The 16,135-nt window shown below is 53.8% G+C and overlaps 1 protein-coding gene across 1 annotated transcript in view; it reads right to left on the minus strand.

Annotated features, from left to right (window-relative positions):
- The window catches only part of LOC101658134 (SAM and SH3 domain-containing protein 1), a 50,987-nt gene extending 35,586 nt beyond the window's left edge, over window positions 1–15,401 (minus strand). The window contains exons 1-3 of the mRNA XM_030886847.2: window positions 15,099–15,401; window positions 10,058–10,190; window positions 1,711–2,546 (exon numbers count right to left, since the gene is read on the minus strand). Coding sequence (XP_030742707.1) covers window positions 1,711–2,546; window positions 10,058–10,190; window positions 15,099–15,110 — 981 coding nt within the window. The 5' untranslated portion in view covers window positions 15,111–15,401. The remainder of the gene's footprint in view (window positions 1–1,710; window positions 2,547–10,057; window positions 10,191–15,098) is intronic.
- Window positions 15,402–16,135: the final 734 nt, after the last annotated feature.

The raw sequence follows: 16,135 nt of genomic DNA on the forward strand, positions 1-16,135 counted from the left end.
TCCGAAAGCAAACGAGGTGGTCTGCATGACTACCCTCCATGTCCCTGGGCCACTGTGTTCATTAGTGTCAACTCAGAAAAGTCCCTTCTGGAGCAGAGATCCTGACGAGGCTGGAGTCCCAGTCTGGCAGTTTGTGGCATGAGGGATACAGGAGCACTTGAAGTGGGAAAACCTACGTTGTTAGTTGAGTTGAACACATGGGGGCGAGCCTCCCAATCAAGTGGAGAAGGGGTCAGTGCTCAAGGTACCCAGGGAGGAAGAGTGAGAGGAACCTGCCTAGGGGTGAAAAAAACCAACCCACCAAAGCCTACTGAAAAGCAAAACCAACTTGTGTTGAGACTGGTGAGCCACCAAAGCTTGACCAACGATCTGCGAGTCAGAGGACGAGAGGCGGACGGAGTGAGACAGAGAAAACCCACCCAATCCAGACGCAAACGGCTCCCCGCAGACGGAAGGAACCAGAAGAAAGGCTTTGCTCCAAACCAACGGAGCTGGAGGATTTACGTGAATGTGCAAAGATGGGGGTGGGGGAGACGTAGGCAGACCGTTGAGGTCTGTGGAAATGTTTGGAAAAGCCGAGGGCTGGGAAGGACCTGCTTCAGTCCTTTCGAGGCAGAAAGGCTTAGTTTAAGGATGGCACTGGCCACCGAGGCTCCATGTTCCAGCCACAGCTGCCAGCCCGTGGGGGACCCTGTACTGCGGCCAGCATCTCAGGAAGCAGTGCCCCTTCAGGAATGTGCGGGCACGTGGGGAGAGGCCCCACTGGGTGTTGAGCCCACTCTGCCTCCAGCCCTTTCAAAGGGGCTCCCAGCGGTCACCCCGAGTGGGCTGAGCCCGGAGGGAGCAGAGCCAGGGTTCCTGGTTATTTCCCTGTACCATTTTCTCCGGGTTGTTGTATGGGCTAAAAGTGGGGTAGGCGTTTCAGGGACAAAAAGATGCATATTCTTGAGTTCAAAATAAGCTGCACCTTAGAAGCCCAGCTTCAATAAGAATCACAAAGATGACTGTTACACTATCTGTTAGTAAGCACTTCATTCCTTACTCTGCACAGAACAGTCTGGAGGGTGGAGCGGGTAGAAGGGGGTTGGGGGCATTTCTAAACGCTGATGCCTGTGCTAAGAAAAAATGGTGAATCCGATAGACTTAAGAAAAGCCCAAGCGTTCTACTTCCCCCCCCCCATTTAGATGCCAGTTCCATCCTCCTTCTCCCAAGTGATTAGAGAAACGCGCTCCACAATGCTCTCAGACCACCGAATAGGCAATTGTGGGGATCAGGCTTTCCATGAGCTTGATCCTGTTGTTTCCAATGAACAGCAAGACCAAGCACCCCTTTAAGGGCAAAGCCACCCTTCTGTTTTAAACCAGCTTCTGTGACGTCAGGGGCGAGATGGCTGGGCATCACGCAGCCCGTCCTGAGGCGGCCACCACCCACCCCCACCTAGTACCCCGGGATTCCTTCCCTGGACCTGCGTCAATGTTCCGTCTTCATTAAAAAAAACAAAAAAAACCCACCCACCTCCTGGGCCCAGATGACAAATGGTAAACGAAAGGCGGAGGCCATGGCTAAATGAAAGAGGGATGGCACGGAGGGGGGTGGCGGTGGATGGGCCCCCGGGCCACAGGTTCAAGGGCCGAGAAAGGCCACGCTGCCTGCCTGCGCCCCACAGAGATGACAAGGCCACTTCCTCACGACCGCAGCCGTGGACTCACAGATTTCTGGTGGATTCTCAAGAGAACCCTTTTAGTACAGCGGTCGACGGTGGCTGCCCACTTCCTCTTTGCCTCCGCCTCCTCCTCCAGCAAGCACCGCCTCAGGTCCTGCTTCTTGGCCTTGCTCAGGCTCCTGTCTGAGGCGGGACGCACTAGCTGGGTCAGGTTCAGGTGGCTGTACAGACTCCGCTCCACCACGTAGGTGATATTGAACTCGCTGACAGAGGTGCGCGCGCGCGCCCTCCGGCTGGGCAGGCCGCAGCCGCCCCCTGCCCGGGGTTTCTGCCGGGGCAGCTGCAGGTCCCAGGCAGAGCTGGTCATGCCTTTTCTGGCGGGGCGCTGGCAGAGAAAAGTTCTGGAACATGAATAGTTAGTATCCATTTTCTTCAAGCGGATTTGCTTCCGGACACTCTGAACCTCCTCTAGGGACACGAGCAGGTGGTGCCTGCACCTGTGGCTGTCATAGAAGCAAACGCTATCCGTACTTACCCCGTGGCTCAGGGACCCCAGGCCTTTCTTCATCTCCCCGTCCGTGAGGGAGCGGGAAACCTTCTGGGCCTTTTCTTCTTCTGGGTAGGAGAAGAAGGTCCCCATCTTCTTGGGGGGCTTAATCAGGCCCCGGCTATCTCCCTTGCTGAAGGTTTTGACCAGCTTCCGGCCTGCCCCCCAGGTATCCAGGCTGCTGGAGGAGGGAGAGGGGGTGAGGGAGTCCGAATCATCTTCAGGAGGCTTCTCAGGGGAGCCGTCGAAGAAGAATGGCTTCTTGTGCACGCCTGAGTACAAGACGGGTCTTTCTTCCCGGGCTGGGGAGTTCTCAAAGGCGTGCTCCTCCCCACCTGCAGGAGAACCAACACAGAAATGCTCACACCCACGCAGCAACTACTGCCAAGAGCAAAACTCCTCTACAGGACCCACACGAACCATGCCCTCATAGACCATGGGACCAAAAGAACTAGATGGTGCCCGGCTTCCACTACCAACCATTCAGACCAGGCACATGACAGGTGGTCCTGGGCAGATGCCTATAAAAAGGTCAGACTGACTGGCCCGGAGGAGACTGGAGGAACCTTTGACTGCCAGTCTTGACACATGGGACTCAGAGCGGCTCCCAAACGAGGATAGGCCGTAAGGCAAACACACATGAATGCCATTCTCTGGAAAGAATGAAATCCTTCGACAGAGCTATTCAAGGTGCCATGTGTCAAATGGTGTCCAGGCTGCCCATGCCACCGGCACATTAAGATAATGAGCCACTCGGGCTTGAAAACTGCCCTGTGCTCTTCTGAACACTGGACCCTGTGGTCAGCAGGCACCTTGGACACAAGCTAAGGGGGATAAGGAAGTGAGGTCAAGGGAAACAGAAATCACCAGAAGAGAAATAACGGGGTGGCGGCCGTCCTGTGCAAAGTGTGCCCCCCGTCATGGAGCAGTATTATGACGGCAAAACCACACCCCGACCCTCCAGTCCCTTCCCAAGGGTGGCCACCCTCCAGGACGGGCGGCGTGGCGTGAAGGTTGCTGAGGCTGTACATCTGTATGGAAGCGGGCAGCCTCATCTTTCGCCAATGTAGGGACCGGTGACTTTGCACTGCCCAGCCTGGGCTTAGCAGCCCAATGCTTCTCCCCAAACGCCCCCAGGTTTCCCAAATACCATGTTCAGAAGTGAGTCACAAGAACCTGCTTTGCTGTGGTAAATGTCTCCAAAATCACAGTGCGTACACATATTTTGCTGCCCCTCGCATCGGACCGAAGGTGGCCCCGCTCGACAGAGAGTCGAACTGCTCTATTGGGTTTTCCTGGCTTTCACCTCTATGCGGAAAGCCTGGTGGTGCAGTGGTTGAGTGCTGGCTGCTAATGGAAGGCTGGTGCTTCCATACAGACTGCCACCCAGGAACCCTGCCAGGGCTGGAGGGTCAGGTTGGCTGTCAGCAGTGAGCGTGCATGGAAGCCTCACGAGAGCAGAGCACGGGCCCACCCTCTGCCGTGGCACGTGGTGGATCTGAAATGCCCCCCTTTTGGATAGCCGCCAGTTGTACACTGCGTAGGGGACGCCTACCCCTTGTCACAAACCCTGCTCCCATGGAAATATCATGGTGCCGTCGGAGGGTTCCCCACGAGCTCAGCATTGAGTGGTTTCGGGTGTGCTTTCTTCTCTAACCCTCAGTCGTCTGCAACCCCTCCACAGAACCACTAAAAACGCCACGGGCAACAGGAAAGCCAGGCATGATCAGGCTGCTCCTTCCCAGGTAAAGAGAAGTACCCTCCCTGGCTTGACCGTGCCCCGCACACAGTCTCCCCCTTCTGGAAGGCTGGCTTTTTGTAGCTGGACTGCAGCAGATGCCACGAGGCTGACACGCATGTTTTTATTAGTCCGTGTGCCCTTCAAGTGATTAAGTTGCCAAGGGAGTGTGGGTGTGGAAAGGCCACAAAGGGCTGTATGCTGCGCATGTCTCCTGTGAGAGGCCAAACACAGAGAGCTGGAGAACGGGGTGACCCAAGCCAGACAGGCCCAGCCCTTGGGGCCCTGCCAGGACGCAGCCGGGGCGTCTAAGGGCCTCTCTGCACACAGGCAGAGCTTCGGAGGCCTGGGCTCCACCCTCCAGATTCCAGCTCGGAGGCCATTCCTGATTCCCGGTCCCGGTATTGAACCCAGCCCTCTGGAGCCCAGCAGAAAGGTTTGGACTTGCTGCCAGGAAAGCCCAGCACTCTTCTGCCTGGGTTCTGTGAACAGATGTGAGCAGAGAAGTAGGTCAAGCCGTGGGCGGGGGGGATCTGCACTGGCTCTGCCCCGCTCGCCAGGAGGAAACTTCTCAGCCCGGCAGCTCGCTGCCAGCTGAGCTGGGAAGAAGGGGGAAAATGAAATGTTTCCTTGGAAGAAGAAAGGGCGGGCCTCCACCTAGCAGCTGGGCCTGTGCTGGAGAGGAAGGTGAGGAGCAGGGGGCGTGTCGGGATGGTGGCAAGCCTTTGAGATGCTACACATTCCGTAACCATCCGAATGATGGAAGTTATCATCACAAACAGAAAGAGGGAAACCTGAGGCTATTACATACAGTCCAACACAAAACTTTAAGTTCAGGTTGAGGAGATGGGCTGGGGGGTTGGGGGAGGGTAGCAGGGAGAGAGACTAAGACCGTGCCCGGTTAGAGGGTCGCCAGGTTAGACAGGTAGCCTGAACAGGTGTGGGCAGGAGACTGGGAGAATACCCATGAATAGCGATAGATTTGACAGAGAATATCTGCGTCTGTGTATTTATTTACCTTTGCTGCAATTCTACCCATGAATGTGGAGCAACATACAGGGAGCAAAGTTACACAACCAAACACCTTGAGAGAATGAGTCTTGGGAGACATCCAGGCCAATTAGTATAACACAGCTCACAAAGGTGGTATTCCACACCCTCCTCTCGTGAGTATTGAGTGGGGTATCAAATAACACCTGAGCAAGCATTGGAAGGCCAACCACTGGTCTCTCCCTGCCCAGAGGAAAGAAGAGAGATTGTAATGGAAAGGCGTGTAGAAACAATTAGTGCAACAGACTAGGGGGATCAGACACATAGCAGTCTCCACCACCCTGAGACAAGGAAGAACTAGAGGGTGCCCGGCTACCATGACCAACTGCTTGAAAAGGCTCACACTGGAAGGTCCTGGCTAGTGTGGGAGGTAAATGCAGAAGGGACAAGGCTCAAAATCATACAAACAAGCCAGGCTCACAGGTCCGCAAGCAACTGGCAGGACCCCCAAAACAGCAGCTGTTCGTCACCTCTGTGGTATGGAACTCCACTCCTTCACTGAATCAACCAATTAAGACCAGGAGGGTAGCACCGACCCCAGGGCAAAGTTCAGAAGGTTAGGAGAGGGAAGTAGGAAACACGGGGGAATGAAATAAGCCAGGGACATGGAGGCAATGGTGCTGCACAAGTTGGAACAAAAGGTGTGTGCGTTGCTCGAAGAAGAGTGATGGTCTGCTCTGTAATTCGATGGCCACCGAATTTACAGTAAAACATTTGTGAAAAATTGGTTCGAATAATGGTATGTCAGCATATGGTTTCTAAAAAGTTAAACCTTGTACTACCGTATGACCCACCAATTCTAATCCTAGGTATAAGGGTGCTTCAAAGATTCAGAGAAAAGTTGTTAGCTCTCGATTCTGTTTTTACTACCAACTCTTTGAAGCTCCCTTGTCTGCCCTAAAGACATGAAAACAGGAACTCACAGAGACACTTGCACACCACCGTTCATGACAGCAACATTCACGTTAGCCAAAGAAGATGGGAAAATCCCAAGCATCCATTGATGGATGAAAGAGAGCGAAAGGTGGTAAATCCATAAGAGAGAACATTATTCAGCCATTCAGTAATGACACTGATGTATTGGAAGACAGTCGGCTGAATGAAGCCAGTCGGTCAGACACAAAAGAACAAATACTGTATGCATTCATTTATACAACATAGTTCAAACAGGCCCATTCATAAGAGACAAGACCTCCACGGGGGTGACCCAAGGCTGGAGAGAGCGGGAGATTAGGGAATCGTCGCTCAAGGGTGCAGTTTCTGTTTGCGGCGACTGCAAACTTTCAGGAGTGAACCGTGATGGAGGCTGTACATTGCGATCACATGGAATGCCACCGAACTGTACAAAATGTGGTTAAAATGGCAATTTACATGCTACATATATTTTATGGCAATACAATCTGGGGTGGAGGTGTGAACAAAAAGCTTCTCCCTCAGCTGCAACATAAATACATTTGCTGGCCAACTGCTTGGGGATCTTTCTCTTGAATTAAAAAGTGGGAGACCAGGCTTCTGACAGGTCTTCATCAGACCAGAAGTGTCTGCAACGATCATGAAAATCACCCTCACCGTCCGCAGGCCACCAGAACAACAAGGGAAGACCAATGGCCCCTGCATTATGAGAAAATGCATTCAATTTCAGATCATGTCCACAGGACACTTCCAGAACAGAGGGGCTGGGCCAAGCGGGGAAGCGCCACCTGGCGGCAGAGGCAGCAAATAGCCAGATTCCCCCCAGGTATCTCAGGAAGTAGAAGGCCCCTAACTCTCCAGGGTCCTAAGGGGTGGGGCAAGTCAGGTGGGTCCTCTCGCTGGAACTTTCCTGTCACCAGAGATCCCAGTGCTTCGTGTCCCTCTGAGCAGGAGCCAGATGGTGCACACATGAACATGACGTGTGGCCAGGGCTCTGCTTCCTGATTCTGGGAAGTCAGCATCTGGCAAGGAAGGCAGAAGGGGATGTGGCCGATGCTTCCAAGAGGCTGCATCGCCACAATGGCAGCAGGCCTGACACGGAGTGCTGGCCCTCCTGTCTGCGGCTGACCTGTGGCCAGAACCTCTAGCCCACATGTTAACTCTCTTGATCCTGAAGACTCCCATCCGCCTCTGATGTGAAGAATGACAAGCAAGATGCTCCCTCTCCAGGAGGCCTGGCTCAGAGGCTTCCTATCCACCCTATTCAAGGGGTTGAAGGAGAGGGAGGGGGGCAGGAGCGGGAAGGTACAAAGTGGCGTGGCTCTGGGGCCAAGAACATGGATTTCTGCCTTGGGTTCCAGGGCCAGCCCGGTCTCTCCAGCTCTTTGCCCTTGGGCGCTTAACATCATCCTGTGAGCTTGTGCTTTTTCACCTGCCTCAAGGCGTCGCTCAACAGTGAATAACAGTTTAACAATCCAGTCCCTGGTGCTACAACCCTTCATGTGCTTGGCTGTTAAGTGAAAGGTCGGGGGTTCTAGTCCACCCTGAGGCCCTCGGGAAGAAAGGCGGGCAGCACAGTTCTGAAAAGCCAGCCACTGGGAACCCCACGGAAGAGCCCACATGTGCGTGGGGTGTGACACACACGGGGTCAACTCGCCACGAGTTGAAATGAACGAACAACTTGATGGGACAGTTTTTGTCTTGACTTAGCTTAGCAATATCCCCTACAAAGTGATTGTGAAAAGGAAGTTAAGTGAAAAAAGATAGGCATAGCAAAAGTTAACGATTGTGCATCAGGCTCAGGGAGGGGTGGGAGGATGTATGCTCCAGGGACAGGGCAGAGACTTGGCCTGCTGTTCTAGTCTGGTCCAGGGGCATCCCCTGCCCAGGGCACAGACTGGGCACTCCGTGGCAGCAGAGCCTGGGTGAAGAACCTGGTCTGGGCGTGGGGCTGGAGACACAAGATGCCGTGGAAGAATCAGACAGCTTAGACTTTATTCTGCATCCCTGGCTGGGTGGCGGGTGAGCTCGGAGTCAATTATTTAACCTCTCTGTGCCTACGTTTCCTCATTTGTAAAAGGAGAAGGCTGTTGCAGGGATTAGATGATAAAAGATAACAAAAACCCTAGAGCACTTTTCTAAAATAGTTGGCACACAGAATGTCTTCAGGAAATGGTCGTCATCACCAGACAGGCAGGAAGTCCAGGGATCGACTCTTTCTAAGCAAGAGGGGCTCGTGCTTTGCAGACGCTGGGGCTCGGTTTTTCTCTCCCCAATAACAATTCTTTTGCCAATGAGGGGCCTGCAAGCCCTAGCCTGCAGGGGAAGAGGCAGTTTGCAATGTGGCCAAGTGTTGGGGAGTCATTTAAAGCAGACCCCCTGAGTTTCCTGTACGCTGGAAATTCTCCTGGAAACACAGATGCACAGGCCTGGCCAGGTGTGTCCCAAACGCACCTACCATGACTCACAGATGCTGCGGGTATAACTTGGGACCCCAGGTCACTAAACCCTTCCTCCTCAGGTAAACCCTCATCCATACCAGATGGACTCAACATTCTCAGCCAGAGGGCCATGCGTTTAGTATAACTTGTAACCAGAAGTCTCTTGGTCTTACCAGCCCCTCCCAACCCCCAGGTATGCCACTTAGAAGGAGTTGAATGAATTTTCTCTGCCCTGAATATGCAAGTTAGACACTGCCTCATTGTTAAAAATATGCCTGAGTGGAGACGTTGTCCCAATGGATCACTATATGTAAGCGCTCATTATATGGAAGGCCTCCAGACTTGGTGGGGGTGGGGGGACAGGCTGTGAGGTACTTTGCCCATTTCCTTTCAACTATGTACTATGACCCCCAATCTGCATACCATTCTTTGTTTGACTCGAGCAAGCATCTGAGATCTGTTGGAAAACGGGTCCCTAAGGTTGTGCACACTGTGCTATGTTCCCACGCTGCCACCAGACACTGCCTGCGGCCTCAGGAAGGGGCCACAGGGGGAGGGGGAGAAGTCGTGCCCAACACTGTGGCAAACAGGACAAGACAGACCGACAAACATCACCGCCTCCCGCTGTGAATACAGCACCTCACGCAGTCGTGAGGGGTCGTCCATGAGAGCCAACACCCAAGTTCACGCGCTGACCGTGAAGCAGCCCCCTCCCCCTCCCCCCTCCTCTTCCTCCAGGAGTTTCACACTGACAATCACCACACAAGGTGCCTACGAGCAGAAAGCCCGCCTCTCGGCAGACAAGAGGCCGCTGGGCTCTCTGCCCTGGCTTGGCCTCTATTCATGCACAACCAAAGGCCTTCACAGGGAGGCCTCTGAAAATTTGCACGTTTGACACCTGAAACTCCTTTCCGTGTAGAGGTCTCATAAGCAGACGTAGTGTGCATTAAAAAAGAAAGACAGACAAAGCCTAGTGGCCCTCCCCCAGCCCGCTTACAATCAAATCCAAATAGGAGGATGGTACACTTTTTATTTTAGAATTGACTGTTTGTTTTGGGAGGTCTGGGGGGTGCTGAGAATCTTACAGGGGGCTGTAACAGCCCCTTCCTGACAGTGAGAGAGATGACTAGGTGACCCTTAAGCAGACAAAATTATATTTAGAAGGTTATTAACGCTTCATTACGGTACACCCCAGCTCGGGGCTCTTTTGACAAGTGGTTCAGGCTACACAGCGCTTTTGGAAAGGCACTGAGACTAGGAGGTCCTGACTGCTCACCAGGGTAACAAACGGTCCCTCCAAGATGGGCGGATGCTCTCAGGGCTATGCCGTGAGAGGTTGGTTCGAGATGGATGCATGTCAGATGAGCGCTCAAGTCCCTGGGCAGGAGCCGTAGTTCTGGAGGGCTGAGGCTTACTGACTCCACGAGCAACCGGAATAGGAAGTTTATATAAAACGGTCTAAGTGGAAAGGAAGCTGGGCCACATTCCTCAGGAAGACTTGCTGCCCCATCCGAGCCATCTCCCTGCTTTGGAACACTGAAACGGCTCCGCTTCTGGAAGGTGCCATCCCTAATGTGCCTGGCTAGCATCACCCTACTGGCATGCACTCACCCTTCTCTCCCCTCCCCACAGAACGGGGTGGGGGGGGTGCACCCCCTCCAACAACCGAGTTTGTAATTATGGGGTAGGGTCGGGTCTCGGTTACCTTCAGTGCTGGGCTTTTTCATCTCTTCCACCCTAATGAGTTTCTTTCTGACTCTGCGCGTGGAGTTTACCAGCTTGTGCAGCCTCTTAAACTTCACCGACTCCTCCGTCTCCTCATCCGAAGGCTCTCTTGACTGGCAAAGAAACAGAGGGAGAGTTCATCAGATAACCGCTCCCACCTGGGCCCCAGGCGGCCTGGGAGGGGCCCGCCTGCACCTGGCTGGGCCACAGCTGCACTGGGAGCAGCCCAAACCGCCCCCAGCAGGCTCGCAAGGCTCCACGTACCATGGTGACGCCTAATTCAGGGTGCACTTAGGTCCTACGCCCCACCAAACGGCTCCTGGTTTCCGATGTGCACAGGGGGCAATGGACCTCGGCGACTTCCATGCCTCCTTGAGCACCCCCAGCCCCCCACCCCCAGGCCGGCCCTGTGCGTCCAGCTATGCGGCCGCAGTCCGGGCCAGGCGCTCATCTGCCTGGCCCATCAGGCCCTGCCGTTTGACGTGGTGATCAGCCACTTCTCCAAACCCAAACTCTGTTGACTTTTTCCAGGCCTCCCGAAATCAAAAACAGCCGGGGCAGGAAAGGGGAAGAGAGGCAAAAAAAAAAAAAAAAAAAAGCTGCTTCTATCCCATTTGCTGGGACCCGGCTGCCACATCACAGCCATCCCTTCCGCCTCCCTCTCTCTCGGCAAGCTCACCAGGCGGGCGGGCCCCAGGACAGAGCCTGCGCTCCGCGGAGAGGGACAAGGGAAAAAGCTGACCTTTAGAGCCTTACAGCACAGTCCATATTCCCCCGGCTGCCAATTCCGCTCTGCAGCGGCTCCGGCGTGCGCGGGCCCAGCTGTTTTCCCTCAAGCATCAAACATTACAAAGAGAGGAAAAATTCTCTTGCAGCGGCAGTGGACCCAGGCTCAAACAATCCTTTCCTTGTGAACAAAATGACGCTTTCCCTTCCAAGTCCGCGCCACTATGCAGTATGCTGCTTCCTCTGCTGTATCTGTTCAAAATGTGCAAAAGCCCAAGGCTTTGCCAGCGCGGAGAGCGCACGCGCACTGCTGACCCACCGGACGAGCCATCCAGGAGCGCGAGCCCGGTAGGAGCCCAGACCAAGACTCCCTCTAATTCTTCACTTCCTGACACCAGTGTGTGCTCCGCTTCCTTAAGCCCAGCTCGCTGAAAGCGTGCCAGGAGAGAGATGGTGCACGGACCCACTCCAAACCACCCTGCGAGAATCCCACTTTTATAAGCAATAAAAAGAGACAGACAGGGGTTAGCAAAACTCAAGTCACGAACGGGCGGGGTCGGGGAGGGCACAACTGAGACATAAAAATGGTGCAAAGATTTTCTTAGCCCCAGCAGACCTGTGGAAGGGATAGGCAGCGCCTGTTTCGGGGATTCTGTCCCCAACCTCTGAGTCTCTGGCTGGTGCAAGCAGTTGACTTTCAGTAAGCACATCGGTGCTTACTGGAAGGCTGGGGGGTTGGACCCTCCCAAGGGGGTACCTTGGAAGAAAGGGGTGGTGCTCCACCTCTGAATAGCCATGCCCATGATGACTCTCTGGGCCAAGAGTCAACGCCGGCTCCCTTCACATGGGTGTGTATGGTCTTCGTGGTTGCTTCCCAGCCCGTGGCTAACAGCAGGAGCCACGGTCCAGTGACCATTCTACCCACTGCAGAACAGTCACCGTAAACCCAGCACTGGCAATGTCGTCGGGACAGGGCTTTTCCTCCGCCTTCTTCTCTGTGACATGTACCTGTGCCCCAATGGCTCACAAGTTTCGAGCTAAGGAATTCTGTGTCCTTTTCAAAATGAAGATTAATCATAGTTGGGAGGGACAAACAACTTCACTCCACTACTAGCCTACAGGTTGGCAGTTCTGACTCACTCTGCAGTGCTGTGGAAGAAAGGGCTGGCTCCCTGCTTCTGCACAGATTACAGCAAAGGTTAACCCCCTGACCTGGTCTGCACGCACTGGGAGGCCATGAGTCAGAGTGGGCATGTTGGCTATAGGCTTAGGGCTGGCCCCCACCCTGACTGCTAGATAGTAAAGCACAAACACTGGGGACTCTAGACAATGGGGACTGGAGGCTGCATGTGAAGTGCAGCTGCGAATATACACGTCTTGTTTGGCTTGAATTTCATTTTCACGTGGTTGAAGTGCTGATGTATGGTGCGGTAGAGCGGTCAGCCAGGGGAATGAGGAGTTGGTCGCAGCCCCCATTCTGCGTGGAATGACACACACGTGGCACTGGTTTGCCAGGCGATTCTCACTGAAGGAGGGCCAACAGCTCGCGGCAGCCTTGTGGTATACACACGACTGATGAGCCTGGACGATGTGCGGAATCCTCACCTGACGTGTGTTTTTAGTTCAAGTGAAAACGAGGTCGGCACAGTCCACTTAGGATCAAGACACAGGCCATCCCTGTCCTGCACAGGGGAGACCATTGGTGTCTGTGGCCCTCAGGCAAAAAGAGAGATGGCCTATAGAAAGAAGTAGAATAAAAACCTCCGCCCACAGAGACACAATCCGAGTTAGAAAGGTGGGGCAGCAGAGTGGCCTCGCCAGGGTGAGGTCCACCTAGTGAACTGAGGACGACAGAGCATCCAGGACAACGGTCACCTCACACAGTTCCACTTTCCTCCACTCACAATCACTGCAGGGATATATATATTCTGCTGCCTCCACATGGGCCGCCGACGTTGGAGAAACTGGGCTGTGTAGAACTTTGAGCTGATGTGGCTTTAATTGTTCTTATAAAATAAATGAAAGGAAGTTTTGGAAGCCTTGACCCTTCCCAAATCATGGCAACCGCAGGACACTGCATTTTCAATTTTTTGGACACCAGGCAACACAGATGCTGAGAAGTGTAAGATGAGAACGGAGTGAGTGAGTGAGTGAGTGAGTGAGTGAGTGAGTGAGTGAGTGAGTGAGTGAGTGAGTGAGTGAGTGAGTGGAGTTTCCGCTTCACCCAGGCTAGAGGCCACCGGAGCGCAGCAGTGCAGCCCCAGGAAGAGTGTTCCTGCAGGAGAAGGTGCTGACTTCTCACTTCCACCCCAGACCCCAGGGGAAAAAAGAGAGAGAGAGAGTTGTGAAATATTTGTCTTTCAAAAATTGACTCCAGCTGTTTTAACATAAAGATGCTGTGAATGGCACCTATGACTCTTAAACTGGGGAGAAAAACTTAAATTCCTCACTTTCTGACTCTCCTGGTTCCCTGGTGCTATCAGTTAGTTACACCTTGTGGGGGGCTCTTGATTTATGGAATACACTCAGGTCTGGGGGTGTGGGAAAAGGTTTTAAACACTTGGAAATGCAAAGTTCCTATCACTTTTCCATCTTTCCATCGATACATCACTCATGTTTCTAGAGAAATCTTTCCACCTGGCAGAAAGTGAACGAACTTAGCACTGTATAGAAGAGGGAGGGGTGACTATGGAGGGGGTTTTAAAGAAACTCAAATAGCATATGCCGTGTGCATATTTAAGCATGAGCTGGGTTTTGCTTGTCTCTCCCCTCCAACAGACGTAGCCCTCAATAGATTTGAAGTTCATCGTGTTCGAAGCCAGAAGGTGAACCCCAGCATCTGCATAAAGCCCCCACCTGTGCGCCATTCACAGCAAAAGGCAGCACATTCCACCAGAGGATGCGGCAAGTAGGTTTATAAGACTGTCACTGGGATTCCCAGCCACTCGACTGCAGGCTTCTGCTTTTCCTCCCACCAGAAAACCCATATGGCTCAGCTTTGAATTACTTTGGCTAGTGCTATATGTAATAATTCTGTGGTGAATGCTGAAGTGTTTCATTTCTGGTTTCCACGGCAACATTACATCAGATTGCAGACAGCTGGCTCCACAGTTTTAAACCATAACAAATTGGCCAAGCCAAGGCACAAAACTATAGCCGATTTAAAGAGACAGCGTACCCTTTCGGCTGCCAGGGTGCTGCGTGAGGAAGCAAGGGGCCCATTCGGCCTGGGAAGGAGGGTGGAGCCTCCTCCCTCCCGCTCAGCTTCGTTTGGAACAAGTGCGTCCTTGACACATGTGCGGTGTTCTCATAGGAAAGACGTGGAGCTGACGTGGGGGCACTTTACAGCAACGCAGCTACGCTCAGGATGGCCAGGGACAAAAGGGAGCCAAGTTAACAGCATCACGGATGGGCACTGCAGCCCAGGAGATGCATCCTGTCACTATCGCTCACAGGCCGTCCCTGCTCGCTGGCGACAGGCACTGCACTCTGCCCTGGCACAAACAGGTCCTGCAAGGCTCCCTAGCGAAGCACAGTCACAAATCAAACAGAACCTGCGAGAACTAGAATCCTCTGGGGTCTGGCCTGAGACCACTCCACGCTCAGGCTGGCACTGTGTCTCAGCAGGAACACAGGCGTTCAGCCGGCTCCCCTCAACTCCAAACATTTACCACTGCCGCGAAGAACAGTAAGTCCAGGCGTCTCCCCGAGAGCCAGGCAGGGAACACCGTAGGGCAGTCACGCATGCCTGAAGGTACTTTGAAACAGGAAAAGCATTTGCTTATGAAAGTCACACAAGTGCCTCATTTGAATCCAGTCCATCATCGGATAAGCGTCCTTCAAACCTCTGGTTCCACATGGTCAGTGGCATTTATCTCTATCCCAAGTTGATAGAAGGACACACGTCAGCTACAGAAGTTACCACAAGCTCTCCGAGACGCCGCGGGCAAGTCCCCCAATGCAAAGCCTCCCTGAACTGAGCTGAGCTCCGAACGAACGCTCATCCTCATGCCTTCTCTGTTATGCCCCCTGATTGCCCCCCACCCCCCCTACCATCTTCCATTCTCCCGCGAACTTGATCTGTGGTGACTGGATGGGGGTCCCAGGAAAGAATGTCAGAGGGTAACACCATAGAGAAGGGAGTCGAGGAAGAAAGTCGAATTTAGAGGAAGCTGGGGAGCGGAGAAAAGCGCCCCCGCCCGGCCCCCCGGCCCTGAAGAACTCAACAAGCCATTTCTGAAAGGAAGCAAGAGGAAAAGCCTCTCTGTTCCCGGGGAACACACTCAGCCACTTACCGGTTTCGGCATTGAGCAGGCCGGCGATGGGGCGAGTTCGCCAAATGCCCAGCGTGCCCACCCCTCCCCAGTGGGAGATCGGCGTCCCCCTGGGCTGGCTAAGCGAGGACAGGGTACTTGTGGGCCATGCCCCTCTGCTGTTACATGATCAAGCCAGCTCCCGGTCACAGCTCAGGATCCTAAGCCACCAGGACCGAGGACGCTGGATTCAATTAGCTCCTTTCTGCCTGCGGACTGGTTCCCCAGCTCCTTGCTCGCTGCCTAACTTGTAAGAAAGGCGTAAGTCATCCGCTCTAAGCAAACCTCCTATTCACCACAAGGAAAAAAGGGAGTGTTGTGCATGGCAAACAATCCCTGTTTTCACTGAGGAAGGCTCTCTGACCTCCCGCTGGCCTCCCGTCCCTAATTACTGTCTGTGGAATTCCACAGAGAGGGAAAGAATGCAAGGAGCTGAGCGGATCCAGGACAAGGACGAAGCTCGAAAGGGGGTTCGGCTTAAAACAAACCCCAAAAAAGATTGCTTTTGCGAATCGGCCGGCAGCCTGCCTCCCGAACACCCACCCCCCCACCCCCAGAGGGAGGGGACTCCATTGAAAATAGACACTTCCAGTGGGTATTTTTTAGACGGACTGGATTAAAGCTTATGGTTTGGATTCGCCCAGAGAGGTTGCCGCTGTCCCTCTGGCTCTCTCCGGACCCCTTTTGTCTATTTTAACTCTGGGAGGAAGCAGAGGCTGTTTGTCCCTCCTGGGCGCTTCTAGAACAGTCTTGACCAAATTGTCTCAAGGGAGGGTCGCTGCAGAGCCGTGGACGTGGAGCCCATGTCACAAGACAGTCACTGCACTTTTTCAGGGGTCCCTGAGGACACCAGGGACAGGCTGCTCATTTCCTCCTGAGGTCCGCATCTACAGAGCGCAGGGCTGACACCCATCTCCCACCCCCACCCCACTCCCCCAACAAGGCTCACATGACCTTTCCATGACGTGGGCTTCCAGCCAAGTCTGTGTCTTCCGGGCTAAAGTCAGTCAGTTGGCAAG

The sequence above is a fragment of the Echinops telfairi genome, unplaced genomic scaffold, assembly GCF_000313985.2.
Source record: "Echinops telfairi isolate 266 unplaced genomic scaffold, ASM31398v2 ScPeMD7_3533;HRSCAF=4204_0, whole genome shotgun sequence".
Lineage (NCBI taxonomy): Eukaryota > Metazoa > Chordata > Mammalia > Afrosoricida > Tenrecidae > Echinops > Echinops telfairi.